A 14,005-nucleotide genomic window follows, 5' to 3' on the forward strand; every position below is an offset into this window, starting at 1 on the left:
GCCAGAAAAGGAGCACCCGACACGGACACCAGCTCTCTTTCTGAAAAGCCAAATCATTCTCAGCTGGAAGCGCTGGGAGCCGGCGCACAAAAACGGCAGAGCGCTGTGAAATTATACGCTGGGTGCAGCGCACTTTGAAACGTGCAGCAGAAAATTCGTGCAGCAGAGAGCCACCAGAGACACTCCCACGGAGGAATTTGCAGTTGAGGGGGGTGGGGCACGCAGGGCACCATACAACACCGACCCAGACAGCAGGCTCGATGGACAGATTGGCAAACACAAGCTGGAATACCTGATGCCCACCAGCAGTAAATCAAGACCAGCAAGAAAGTGTAGGGTCTGCGCACGCAGGGGCCAGCGCTGCTGGTTGCAGCTAATTCCTTTTTTGCTCTTTTATTGAAGGAAATTACTCTTCAGATATTTGAGGTGTCACTACATCAGAAAACATTAGCTTCAGAGTCAGTGATGTGCTTGAAATGCTTCATTTCACAAAAGGCTCATTATCTCAGGTTCTAGTTTGAAACATCTGTTTTTGGTGAAACCAACCTATCTTCTACTGCTGATAACTAAAGAACGGAAAATTATATAAATAAACTTTTTTTTGCTGATGATACAAGAGAGTCTCATCGTTCTTTGCGCATGTTCGGTGTTTACATAGTACTATCACACAATATTCTGTGGGTCTTGAGAAATCACTGAAAACGCTCTGAAAGGGCTGGCACTGGGAGCGTCCGTTTTCCAGAAATGGCTGGCAGCCAATGAGTTAAGGGCCCCTGGGGTTCCCCGGACCCTAATTTGAGAACCACTGATCTAGCTAACTTACCTCCTACCCGAACCTACCACCATCCCTCAGCCTTGACCCTGACTGCCGTGTTGTCATCATAGCTGCTCATTCTATTCTAACGGAGCACCTTCTAAGCTCTTGTGTCATCATGTGTCTGGTGTCTCACCGAAGGGCCTCTTGGTGAGGTCCAGGCAGGACAGGTGGTAAGCCTTGGCGCAGGTCTTCTTGCCACACAGCACCAGCTGTCCCCCATCCCCGCAGCGGAAACACTCGTCCTCAGACTTCTTCCTTCCATCGCTCCGCTTCTTCTTCAACTTCTTCTTGGGTTTCTTCCCTTTCGGCTCGGCGGCTTGGCCGTTTGAGTTCTGCGGATGACACGTCAACACCCCAAGAGCTGAAACATTTTCTCACTATCAAACTCCTGCTGTTGCTGGAAATGTCACCAGGAAGAAGAAACACACAGAATTCAAGGTACATCACTACTAGCTGTGTTTAAGTGTTTTAGGCAAGATATTTCCTTCAAGTGTTGTATTTTAATATTTACTGTTCTGCTATTCAGTGATTTGTAGATTTATACCAAGAGTGAGATTCCCCTCCCTGGTATATACTGACACTTTATAATCGGCACAGGTGTCGCCAACACAAAATGACAGTAGACTGAATGAATGTTTGTGATTAGAGTGATTCTGAAACTTTTAATGCTCTGGACGCTCACTTTAGGTCGATCGCCCAGAAAGCCGCTGCAGTTGGGAGCACCGCAGCGACAGATGGTCTTCTCGTTACCCAGGCAGTCCAGGTTGTAATTAAAGGTGAGCTCCGTTCCTGCAAAAAGAAAGAAGAAACATATCTATATTTTGGAAAATAAGAAAGGCGGGACTCACATTAGAAGAAGTCTACACTGCAAAAAGCGTCAGGTCAGGGTCCTTTTCAGGTTGCCTGCAAAGAACCCTACTTTTTTGGAAACAACTGAAATGATCTCATCCTCCCTATCAGAACCGACCTACATAATAAAACCTCTCAGTCTAATTTGCCCCCCCGCTCCTCTCACCTGCTGGGATGTCGCAGACGGCGAACAGGCCCACCCGGGTGTCTCCATTCACCGTCCACTTCTGGGTCTCACAATTGGGCTGGCAGCTGTGGTTCATGAAGCGAGAGTAGTTTCCCTTCGGACCGGCGTCGATGATACGATCCTAAAAATAAAAATGTTTCAGTTCAACCAGACTGTGGAGTTGTGTACGCAACCCTCTCCATTCCTCCCAGTCCTACCTATAGCTGGCACCCAGAGCATCTCAGTCAGGCTCTCCTCATAATCGCGCTTACTGTTGTTTTTACCTCCACTAAATTGCGCTTATAGTCCCCAGCTGCATTCACTTTATTTTTACGCGCAGGCAAAACAGCCACCAACAGTCCTGACCATCTCCACTTCGGAGACATTTGCGCTTCCTTTCCCTGTCATTACGTTGCCACTACTGTGCGCTTGGCCTGTGTATATTTGCGCAGTTGCAATTCTAATTAATTAAGCTTCAGATAGTCGAGGAGGCCCCGGGAAAGCAGCCTGGCAAAATGAAAACTGGTTTTATTCCTATGTAAATTAGCACACAATGGGCAATTATCGAGGTAAGAGGTAAGAGAGCGAGACAAAGAACGATAAAAGGGCTGTTCATCCCCCCAGGTGTGAGTGTAGCTCACTGTACGCTCATGGATTTGCAAAAAGGTGCCCTCAGCTCACCGCTCATGAAAATAATGAGCTTGCACAGTGAGCGGCACTCTTGGAGCTCATTCATGCACAACACTGTATCTGTGGTATTGACTACTGTAACGTCACAGCTGACTACAGTGTAACATTCCCAATGCAATACCATCTAGTTTCTGTAGCTCCCAGTGGGGACGGCACCGCTGCTGAGAAAGCGGCACCACGATCCACTGTGGAGCAAAGTAACCTTTCACCAGCAACAAGAAAAGATAAGCCATTGGGCAGGTTTTTAATGTCTTAGTGTTCATTCCTAGAAGGGGGATTATTGTCAGCACATTTGCTCCATTTCCAGCAACAATCTGTAACAGTTAAACATATTCACAACTAGAAGACATTCAACACAGCCAGTCTTCCACTGGTGCAACTGGTCAGTAGTGGAGTAAAAGCACGTGGTCGGCACTAACCTACCTGGTAAGTAGTGGAATAAAAGCACGTGGTCAGCTCTAACCTACCTGGTAAGTAGTGGAGTAAAAGCACGTGGTCAGCACTAACCTACCTGGTAAGTAGTGGAGTAAAAGCACGTGGTCAGCACTAACCTACCTGGTAAGTAGTGGAGTAAAAGCACGTGGTCGGCACTAACCTTGTCGATTGTGAGCATGTAGAAGTGTGTGATGTTGTTTTCCTGGGCGTACTTGATCCTGGCTCTGCACTCCTCCTCATCGATCAGCTCTCCGATGTACTCATTCACAAACTCACCCTAAATGACAAATGCCATTCCATCAGACCACAGACTGGGGTTTCCACAGTTTTACCCTTCAGTACTATGGCAAATATGACAGTTTAGACCAGTGGAAACTAGTTGTTGATGAAGATTTCCCATATCAGAAGTAGTTTTTGATATTTAATTCAAATGTGCGTTCTTGTAAAGTCTAATACATTTTTCCATTAAATGTCCTTAATCCAACTGGCCAAGAACTCAGTTTGCCTGAGGAGCGAAAAGAGTGCTCGGAAGTCCAGAACATGTGTGACGAAGGTGATCTTTGGTGAGGATCAAAAAAGTTAAAAAAATAAAGGTCTAATGCACTCAAAAAAGTTGAAAACCTTTATTTAGATGGCCATTTCATTATGAAATGTTTATAAACATAGCTGGTGCATGTTAAAATAGAGCTGGGACATAACCCCAAGTGGGGTTATGTCCCCTTTAGAAAAACTTCCTTTAGCCAGAAGACCTTATCCTTTACGGGAAGCACCCTCTGGAATAATCTACCTCCCTCTATTAGAGAATGCCCTAGTCTCGCCACTTTCAAAGGCCAGTTGAAATTATGGCTCAGATCAAAACAACAATGTGACCACACTTAACATCTGTCATGTTTCGCTGCATGCTCTGTGTGTTTTATTCATTTTTGGTTTTACTAACCTTTTGTACTATTAATTTTTTGGTTCTATTAATTGTGTGTGTTTTAATCATTTTTGGTTTTACTAATCTTCCGTATTATTAATCTTTTTTGTACTATTAATCTTTTTTCTCCTTCATGATTACATCAACCTGCCATGGGACTACAGGTGGAAACTAGCCCTTGGGCTATAACCTGACATGTTTACTGTACGGCTGTACTGTTCATTAACGTGTAATGTCCCATTCTTTAAATAAATGAATCTGAAGTAATTTTGCCTGTCCATTTGCAAAATGGAGAAATCGGGGGAAAAAGAAGAAGTCCTACATGCCAGTGGTGACCGCAGATACCAAAAGCAGCAAAGGTCAAAGGTTGATTTCCACTGCTAACATGCAAATTAGCATATGACAGCATCTGGCCATCATGCCTGTAATACCAAAGACCCGTTTTAAAGCAGGACAGCCGTACCCCCCCACCCCTCACCTTCTTGATGTCCCGGAGCGAGACCAGGCCCCACCCCTTGCCGGCAGTCTTGATGATCTTGGTCTCTGGATAGAGGCGCTTGGTGAAGTCCTGGTTGCAGCAGCGCTCCCCGCTGGGGCACACCTGAGGGTGGCACTCATACAGCAGCATGCGGTTCAGACACTCTGACTCAAACCCACACGGCCTCTCGTCTGTCAGCTTGCAGTTACACTTGGGGATCTCGGAGATGTCGGCAGTGTAGACCTGAACCTTACCGCACGGCTTGTTCACCTGGAGGGAAAAAACACAAAGATCAACACAAGATGTCAATAATGCCATAAAAGAGTTTATTTACTAAATTATATATATATTATAAATATATATATATCTCCATTTTTGATTTTTTTTTATTGCTTATTTGGTCTGAATAGCAGCCAAATATTCATTATATAGTAATATGCAACATAGAATTTTTTTTTTAATTAAGGTACTTTGGTACTATAATTTTAATTATTAGCAATTATTACTCGATTGTGTTACTTCTTTCAAAATTTGGACCAAAATGAATTGGTGAAGAAAATCCAAGTGAAGATTAGGGGTGTCGCGGTACACAAAAGTCACGGTTCGGTACGTACCTCGGTTTCGGGGTCACGGTTCGGTACGAATACGGTACAACGTAGAAAAAAGCAACAAATCCCAAATTCTGAATCTGAATTCTGTGTTTTGCTTTTTACGGTCATTTTACCATCAGAAATAGTGTCAAATAAGTGGGAATGAATAAATGTGCACAATTTAATAAGATCTAGGCAATCCACACAAAAAGGTTTTACTCTACAAAGTGTGGGGTGCGCCTCCCTCTCAGATGTCTGTATTCCAGCTGTTTGACAGGGCAAAGGCATTTCCCACCACTTTAAATCTTTATTGTACACAACAGAGTGCATGTGGAATAGCCTAATACTCCCACCCACCCCTCCCCCGCTGTCAGACAGACAACGGGGGAGGGGTGGCTTTAACTTTCCCAAGTAGGCTAACGTTATTGGATGAGTTTTGTTTACCATAATGATTACGTTCGGTCATCATAATGGATTATTGGAACATGACAATGACTTATCCCCTCTTCCTCACATCTTGCTTGTCATCTCACGCAATGTAAGTTGCTTGTTTACACAAGTTAACAGCTTTGTCAGTGTTATGTAACGTTTAGTAGGGGTCGACCGATTATCGGTTTGGCCGATATTCAGCATTTTGCCGATTATCTGTATCGGCATTTTCATTGGCTGTTTGCCGATATAATACATTTATTAAAAAATACGCTACTTTCGCCATGAAGCGCTGCAGAAGCCTGTGTGTCTCTCTCTCTGCTGCAGCTCATGTCTGGCCTGTGGCAATGTCCCGCCCACAGCGCTATCTGATTGGTTACATATTGAGCAATAGCCTATCAGAGGGCTCCTCAGAGATGAAATTTGAGACACTGCCTGCTCCACAAAGCGACTGGACTCTGCCTCCCTGTGTGAGCGAGTGTGACTGCCTTTCCTAGACTTTCTCCAACAAACACGGACAGACACAGACAAACGCAGATTGTTCGCTTGGTGTGCCATAGCAGTCCATCCGTGTCTGTCTGTGTCTGTCCGTGTTCGTTGGAGAAAGTCCGATACGATTGGTGTACCTTGTAAACTGGGGCAGGACACAAGATTTTAATTCCATAGCGTCCACGGTGTAGCCGTAGCGTCGCTCTTTTTGAATTAAATGGCCATGGTTGTCAAGCGCGAAGCCGTTTTATTAATCAATAGTCCTGTAGCGTCCCGAAAATATATATCTCCAATCCACTCGCATGTGTGAAGCTTGTATTATGCTCACCCTGCCGTGAAGGGCGCGGGGGTGGAGCGAGGGGCGGGCGCGTCAAATGACATAAATTTGTTGGGCGTGGTTGGGCGCTACCTCCGTCTGGCGCTCGCCTTGTGCATGATTTTTTTTCTAACAGCGCGAGCAGCTCACGGCTTCTCTCCAAACATGTCCGCTTTCAAGCCACTGAGCCTTGAACACTGAGCTGTGTTTTCGCCACATTTCTTGACCCATGTGGTAGGCTATAAACCTTGATTTGCAACTGTTCATTTTTAGTCATTTCACCAAGTAAATGTGTTGTGTTGAGAGCATTATTGAGAGAGATTAAAAGCAGCACAGAGTAGGCAATCAGGGCTGAGAAGTAAAACGGCTATTCAGTAAAAACAAGTTTGGTGATTCCTTTATGTGCTGATGTGGGGTCGTTTGAGAGTGAAAGCGCACTCAGTACTGCACATAATAGCGTTTCATTGTGACTTTTCCACGGGCTGTTCTCACTATTACCATTGTACAATACATGCTGATCACTTTCTGAGTATAATGGCATCTGCCCCAGCGCGAGGTCTGCACGGTGACTCACGGAGACTCGCGGGGCCACACCCCCACGGAGCTTGGTCGAGTATAATTCAGCCTTAACGCAGCGCAAGCAGGCTGCAGGCACCACTCTCCAGAGCGGAGGAGGAAGAAGGAACCGAATAAACTAGGATGAGACATTAGTACGTCAGCGGACTCGTTTGCAATAAAAAAGGAACCGAATAAACTAGGATGAGACATTGGTCAGCAGATGCCCGGATTAACCTGTTTGTGTTCTCCTTTGAGAGAGCCTGGTGCGAGGTTAGTGTCAAGTACGGTAGTGTAAGCTGAGGGAAACCCTCTTTATTATTTTGTTTCTGTGGTGAGTTTGTTTAAAGTACACAGCTTTATCTTGATAATGTGCCCAAGTCTCCACTAGATTGAACACACACACATATCAATATTAATAGTGAATATTTTCAAATAATATTGTAGTTGGATAAACTGAAGAAAATGAATTTCAACAACGGGTCGTGTTATTCTAAATTTTGACACCAAGATTTAAATTTTTACTGCAAACATATCGGTTCCAAAATATCGGTTATCGGTGTCTTTCATTACCGATAATCGATATCGGCCCTGAAAAACCCATATCGGTCGACCCCTAACGTTTAGCACGACGCGGAACTATAAAGGACTAAAGCTACATAACGTTACATTAGCAAGCTTACCTCATTGGCTTGATGTTGACAGAATTAGCAAAACAGCTTATCGCCTGAGTCATAAAAGTCATTAGGATACTGCTCTGCACTCGCTGTTTTGATGACAGTAAAGGGGGGGCACCTGGACGCTTCAATGTTGTTGTGGTTTTGTGAAGTAGCATGGAAGCTACGGCTTGTAAACACACTGGAGCGACCCCCGGTAATGTTTCCTCTCCACAAAACGTTCCATTGAGTGAACACGGATTTCTATGGCCCTTGTGTTGTTTTGGTGTGTCTTCTTCTGTGGCGTTTATGGCATTCAAACAGCGTTTAGGTGCTTTACCACCACCTTCTGGATTCGACGTATTCGTTGTGTCGCTTCACTCACCGAACCGTGACGCCCATACCGTGACCACGGGATGAATACACGTACCGCGACACCCCTAGTGAAGATGGATGTGGTGAGATTTCAGAACTTGGATACATTTATAGGGGTGAGATTTCAGACCTTGATACATTTATAGGGGGGTGGTTTTCGATTGTTCTGTTGTGCTTCCTTGGCTTCTCGTTTCATCTTGATCTCCTTGAATCGACCTTCAGCCTGCAGCAGAGCTGTGGACACAAAAATTGCAACGGCTCAGTACATTTTCTTCAGTACATGAAAGAAAATCACTGGATAGATTTTTAAGTTGTTTGTTGCACTTGAAGGTTTGTTTGAAGGAATGTTTATCTACATTAGTAATACAATACAGAAGGGACTACGCTTTTCCATGCATGTTGAATTATTTTTTTAAACCACAAAGTAAAGAATGCCTACAATTATGATTTTAGATTACTTCCCCTATTCTCTGTCCTAGCCTTAAACAGCACTGTGAAAACTGTGTACAGAAAGTTCCTCGTTTTAACCCAAGTTAATCCGACTCACTATATATTAAAGGTTAAAGGATGGCTTTAACGATAATCAACCCACTTTGTATCATATATAATCTCGGTAATATAAGCACATGGGCAGTGTTTACTTTCTCTCCATTTACCTCATGGAGAAAAATCCTCCTGCAGAAAGTGCGCCCCCACCAGCTGCAAGTCATTAAGGCTCGTAAAGGCTCTCCATGATTCTCGATGAATGTGTGCATACTTAAAAAATAAAAATAAACAATAACAGCCGCCCTCGGAGCAGATTCTGCCTCTCGAGCAGAACTTCCACAGCTCCGTTGTGACGCACTGTGACGTGAAACGCGTCACAACGGGGTGCTTTGCCAGAGGAGGAAATGGGAGAACTCCATGAGCAAAACAGAGAGAGAAGGTAAACACTGCCCATGTGGTAATATTACCAAGATTATTAATGATACAAAGTGCGTTGATTATCGGTAAAGCCATCACAAGACTTCAGGGATTAAAGCAAAAAAATAATTCCAGGCCTATTTCAGCTATTTCTGACCTTTTTTAAGTGTCCGCTTTTTCCCCGATGTGCGGTCGTTTCCCATAGGTTTTCATGTAAAAAAGGTGTGTGTACATATCACACTCATTTCACTCTAAAGTTCAAACTAGAACGACCGCACCACGGATTTATGCCTCCGCCATTAGTTCATTCTTGAGTCGAAATGGCCATTTGAGGCAAATTGGAAGAGATTCCATCAAGGCATTCCTGAGATCTCACATTAACGAGCATGAAACAAGCGGCCATGATGTCACAGTAACTTTGACCTTTGATAACCAAAATGGAATCAGTTCATCCTTGCGTCCAACTCGATGTTTGAGGCAAATTTGATGAAATTCCGTCAAGGCATTCCTGAGATATCGCGTTAACAAGCTTGAAAATGGCGTTCGAGAGGTCACAGTGACCTTGACCTTTGATCACCAAAATCTAATCAGATCATCCTCGAGTCTAAGTGGATGTTTAAGGCAAATTTGATGAAATTCCATCAAGGTGTTCCTCAGATACCACGTTAACGAACATCGTACGGACGGACGGACATACGTACGTACGGACAACCCAGATCCATAATGCCTCCAGCCTGCCTATCGCCGGCGGAGGCATAAAAACACCCATGAATGATGCATGGATTGTGTTCCAGGCTGAATCAGTAAACCATAGGTTCCAACAAATACTTTTCACATTTCATATCTGACTCCAATTGACTGAAATCCGTCATAGCGACTGAGAACTTGAATCCCTGAGACTTCTTTATGTTTTAGGTGGGAATTTGGCTCAATTAAAGGCATCTTATTTCCCCATTTCCTCTCACAGTGGTGCTAGTCGTCTTCTTCTCCTTGTGGAGCGTCACCCTTACTGAAGCTTACTGCTGTACCAACAAACAAGGGTCTGAACAGACTGAAGGATCTTCACCATTCTTAAAGACTTTCCCAATCCCGCTCTTCTGGTTCTTGCTGCCCCTGTCTCCCTCCATGTAGGGGAAGACTCGCCCCTGGTGAGTCCAGAAGTAATCCTTGGAGCCGAAGAAGAAGACTGGGAACTCTCCGATCTCGTGGCGAAGGTGCTGGATGTTGGTGGGGATGTTTCTCGGGTGCTGGATCTCTGCCGGCCACCATCTGAGGAAGAGGAGGAAGAATGTTGTCAAGGTAGGAACCAGAAACACCAGACAAAACAGGAAGAGGAGGAAGAATGCTATCAAGGTGGTAGGAAACTGAAACACCAGACAAAACCGTTTGCAGACTTTAGCTGAGGTTAGTTTGTCTGATCTACCAGACCAGTGTTTCCCATACATAAAGGAATTTATGGCGCACCGCCACAAAAGGATTTTGACCACCACAAATAGATGTTGACCAAAAAAAAAAAATATATATATATATATATATATATTTTACGGTGCACCTGAACGCAACATGCAAGATACCCGCTGAATAAGTGTCCAAATGTTCATGTCATTCTGGCCAATACTTCTGTTATAGCATTTCAGTCTGGAATATGGAATATCTTTCAATAATCTATGATTTAGCTGCTAAATTGTCAAATACCGCCATCTGCTCGCTACCCAGGCACTTATGCATGTACTTAACCTAACTAACTTAACTAACTATCCGGTGTGCACAACATTGTCAGCCTAAACTCCAGCTGACACCCCAAAAACCTACAATCTGCTAGAGAAAAATGTATATCGTTTGTTTATTAACTGGCCCCTCGCCTTCTATCATTTCACGAAAGTGGCCCCCGGGTAAAGCAAGTAGAGTATCCCTGACCTATAGTTTGTCATTGTAAACCCACAGCACAGTAATGATGACATGTTCTTCATAGATCTAGCCTTTTAAATTTTCTTTTAAAGCTTTGTTGGAGAAAATATAAGTTCCATGCCATTTCCTATTCAATAAGCTAATAGTTGCCTATGAATAGGCAACAACAACAAGCTTTCTCAAAGTACCGTAAATTTCGGACTATAAGCCGCGGCTTTTTCCCCGTTTTTTGGCCCTGCGGCTTATATAACGGTGCGGCTTATCTATGGATTTTATCAGCTAACGGCCGCTCGGGGACCTCCAAAATCTATGGATGTTGGTATGAGGCAGAACGAGAGCAAGACAGACATTACGAGAGCGAGACCCTGATTGGATGATGTTGCAAAAAATGTGCCTCGCGACCTGATTGGAGCACTGTGCCACTACGCTCTCTCAGCCACTACAGTAAAACACCCTCCCTCCTCCCTTGCTCCGGGGGGAAAATGGCAGCGATTGAGCCTGAAAGACAGTCTGAATGAAATTGAATGTAACATTCCCAATTCTATGTATTACATTCTAAAAAACTAACGGCAACATTTTGGAAGGCTAAGCCACACAACTAGCTCGTTGTAATCTAACATCATGCTTCAAAAGATGGAGAACTGGCTGTGTTACGACGATGGCGGCGAGAAGAAGAAGGAAAGAAGGAAATCGAGCAGCAGCACGTAACCTTGGCATCAGGGTGTTGACACAGAGAGCAGACGGCCGAGGTGTGTCCACCGTTCAGATCCGACTGAAGGCCAAAACAGTCGCCACCGAAATGAAAATTGAACATTTTAGAGGTGGACCATCCTGGTGTTTCAGATTTATGAGACGAAAGGGACTGTCCGTCAGGGCGCGGACGACTGTGTGTCAGCAACTCCCTCCCGACTACCAGGAGAAAATTACAAACTTCGGCGAATTCACACAAAGAAAGATCAAGGAATATTCCATCGGACCGGAGCAGATCATAAATATGGATGAAGTGCCTTTGACGTTCGACCTGCCTCTCACTAGGACTGTTAACAAGAAAGGTGAATCGTCCATCACGTTGAGAACCACAGGTCACGAGAGAACGAATTTCACTTGTGTTCTTGGCTGCACAGCATCTGGAGTAAAGCTCCCGCCGATGGTGATTTTTAAGCGTCTCACAATGCCAAAAGAAAAGATCCCCAGCGGGATATGCTTGTTTTGTTGAAATGTTAATAAATGGGAGCTTCCCCAAACAGCCATCTCTTTCCCGACAATCCCCTCTGTGCACGAACCCTTACATATGGTAATTAAATATCAAAACACCCGCGGCTTATAGTCCGGTACGGCTTATATATGTAACAAACAGGCAATTTTGCTGCTGCGGCTTATACTCAGGTGCGCCTTATAGTGCGGAAATTACGGTACACCAAATTCATGCATTTTACTTTAAAATGTTTAAAAAACATCTCGCGGGGGAACATGCTCCCGCACCCCCCTAGAGGGTCTGTGGTCCCCCACCACAATTAGGGGGTGGGGGAAAAAATCGATTCACTTAAGTATCGCGATTTTTAATGTCACGATTTTGGATAATTTATTCCAGAATCGATAATCGCGTCATTTTTCTCTGTTTATGTATGAAATGTTACCACTTTCATCCAGAGCGCTTCCCTTTGCTCCGTGGCTCATACAGCCAATCATGTACCTTGTTAGTACAAGTGACACGGAAACAGCCAATCATTTAACAGACAAACTCCGAGTGCACCCGCCCCATGACCCGCCCCACTCACAAACAGCTAATCATATCCCTTGATGATGGTGGCATTGCTAGTGAAGTGATGGTTTGATCCAGAGCCGAGTCCCGACATCTCATGGATTAGCAGCACTGTCAAGTTGCAGCAGAATAGACAGTTTGTGTTGTACTCTGAAAGGGTTTCCCCCCCCCCTGAATCAAATTGCACATTATCAGCTTTATTTTAGCATGCAAAAGTAGCGCGAGACCCATTCCTGGCTAATGAGTCTCGTATTTTGGTCCTCCGCTGACTCGTTTGATCTCACCCGGCGTTACAAAGAATTCAATGTGGTCGGGTTTCAATTCGTGTTAACGTAACGTGTTAACATGTGTCCTATCTATTAATAAGCGCCCGTTAATAATTAACGTTAGTGTTAAGACACCAATTTCACAAATACGGACGTCTGAAACGTTACTTTACGGAATGGCATCCGCAGCTCAATTCACTTCTGTCAGCAGATAAAGTTGAACTGTTGGAAAGGTTTTACTTGTACTTTGGGACAGGAATAACTCATTGTCATCTATTGAGCACACAGCTTATGACTTTATGTCTTCTGCTTGGGCGGAGTCTTGATACGTATACAAATTGATATGGAGAAATGTAGCCTACCGCATTTTCAGCGAGGCAAGGCTTTTTCTCGCCCAACCAACGGCGCACAGTCCCCAGCGCGGTCGCCCTCCAGCCCTACAGCCTATGACATATTTGTAGTTAAAGTCCCTGGAAACCAAAATCCACAAAAACGTTCTAACTATGTTATTTAGGGTCTTATGTTAGTAACTGTCTGCCTCAGAAATTATTATACATTACTTTCAACCCAAAGCCTTAAAATCGACACTTTTCTACAAGATTCTACAAAGTACTTCCTCATTGAAGAGAGCAGTGCGTGAGGTGCTAAAATGCAGGAGCTTATGACGTCATAAGCTCTATATAACCTTTGTACACGCGCGCAACTCGCCCTACTGTGTGTGTGTGTGTGTGTGTGAGTGAGTAACTTCGCGTCACCAGGCTGTGTCGAGCGCTATGCTGTTCTCTCTCTCTCACTAGTCCCGAGAGAGAGGAGAGAGGAGAGAGAGAGAGAGAGAGAGAGAGAGAGAGAGAGAGAGAGAGAGAGAGAGAGCACACAGAGTGGGAGACAGACACGCTGTGGGGGCAAAGAACGGACAGAGATCTCTTCCTCTCAGAGCCGCGGAGCAACGCGCGAACACACACACACACACACACACACGCGGTGTGTGCACAGTGCACACACCGACACTCATCTCTCTTTCTTTCTCCGTTTCCCTCCCCCCCTCTCTCTCGCGCTCTCCGAGAGACAGAAATTTCCCTGCTGTAGACTGGACACGCCCACACAGTCCGCGGGAGAAAGTACACTCTAAAAAATAATGAAATCTCATGAGTTTTGCCATGGCTGTCAAACCTAAATTTATATACTTTGCGACATTCATCATCGTTCAAATTCGGCTGGTGGCTTATTAACATAGGATCCTGTGATGTGATGAACTCAAAATGCTAAATAATAAAGAAATATTTCTGGTTTCCAGGGACTTTAAGCAAGCCAAAGCAAAACCCAGGCTTTTCCACACCTGTGATTCACCTACGGTTAACCCTACAACCCTGAAATACACGTTACCAAACGTTTTTTTAGAAGG

At 44.5% G+C, this 14,005-nt stretch overlaps 1 protein-coding gene across 1 annotated transcript in view; it reads right to left on the reverse strand.

Moving 5' to 3' along the window:
* nsd2 (nuclear receptor binding SET domain protein 2) overlaps positions 1-14,005 on the reverse strand; it is a gene marked incomplete at both ends in the record, with an annotated part of 50,776 nt that overhangs the window by 4,113 nt on the left and 32,658 nt on the right. The window contains 7 exons of the mRNA XM_083633000.1: positions 951-1,149; positions 1,500-1,606; positions 1,833-1,974; positions 3,118-3,234; positions 4,355-4,624; positions 7,895-7,998; positions 9,734-9,936. Of these exons, the coding sequence (XP_083489126.1) occupies positions 951-1,149; positions 1,500-1,606; positions 1,833-1,974; positions 3,118-3,234; positions 4,355-4,624; positions 7,895-7,998; positions 9,734-9,936 (1,142 nt within the window). The remainder of the gene's footprint in view (positions 1-950; positions 1,150-1,499; positions 1,607-1,832; positions 1,975-3,117; positions 3,235-4,354; positions 4,625-7,894; positions 7,999-9,733; positions 9,937-14,005) is intronic.

Source organism: Poromitra crassiceps, assembly GCF_964638095.1.
Source record: "Poromitra crassiceps genome assembly, chromosome: 3".
Lineage (NCBI taxonomy): Eukaryota > Metazoa > Chordata > Actinopteri > Beryciformes > Melamphaidae > Poromitra > Poromitra crassiceps.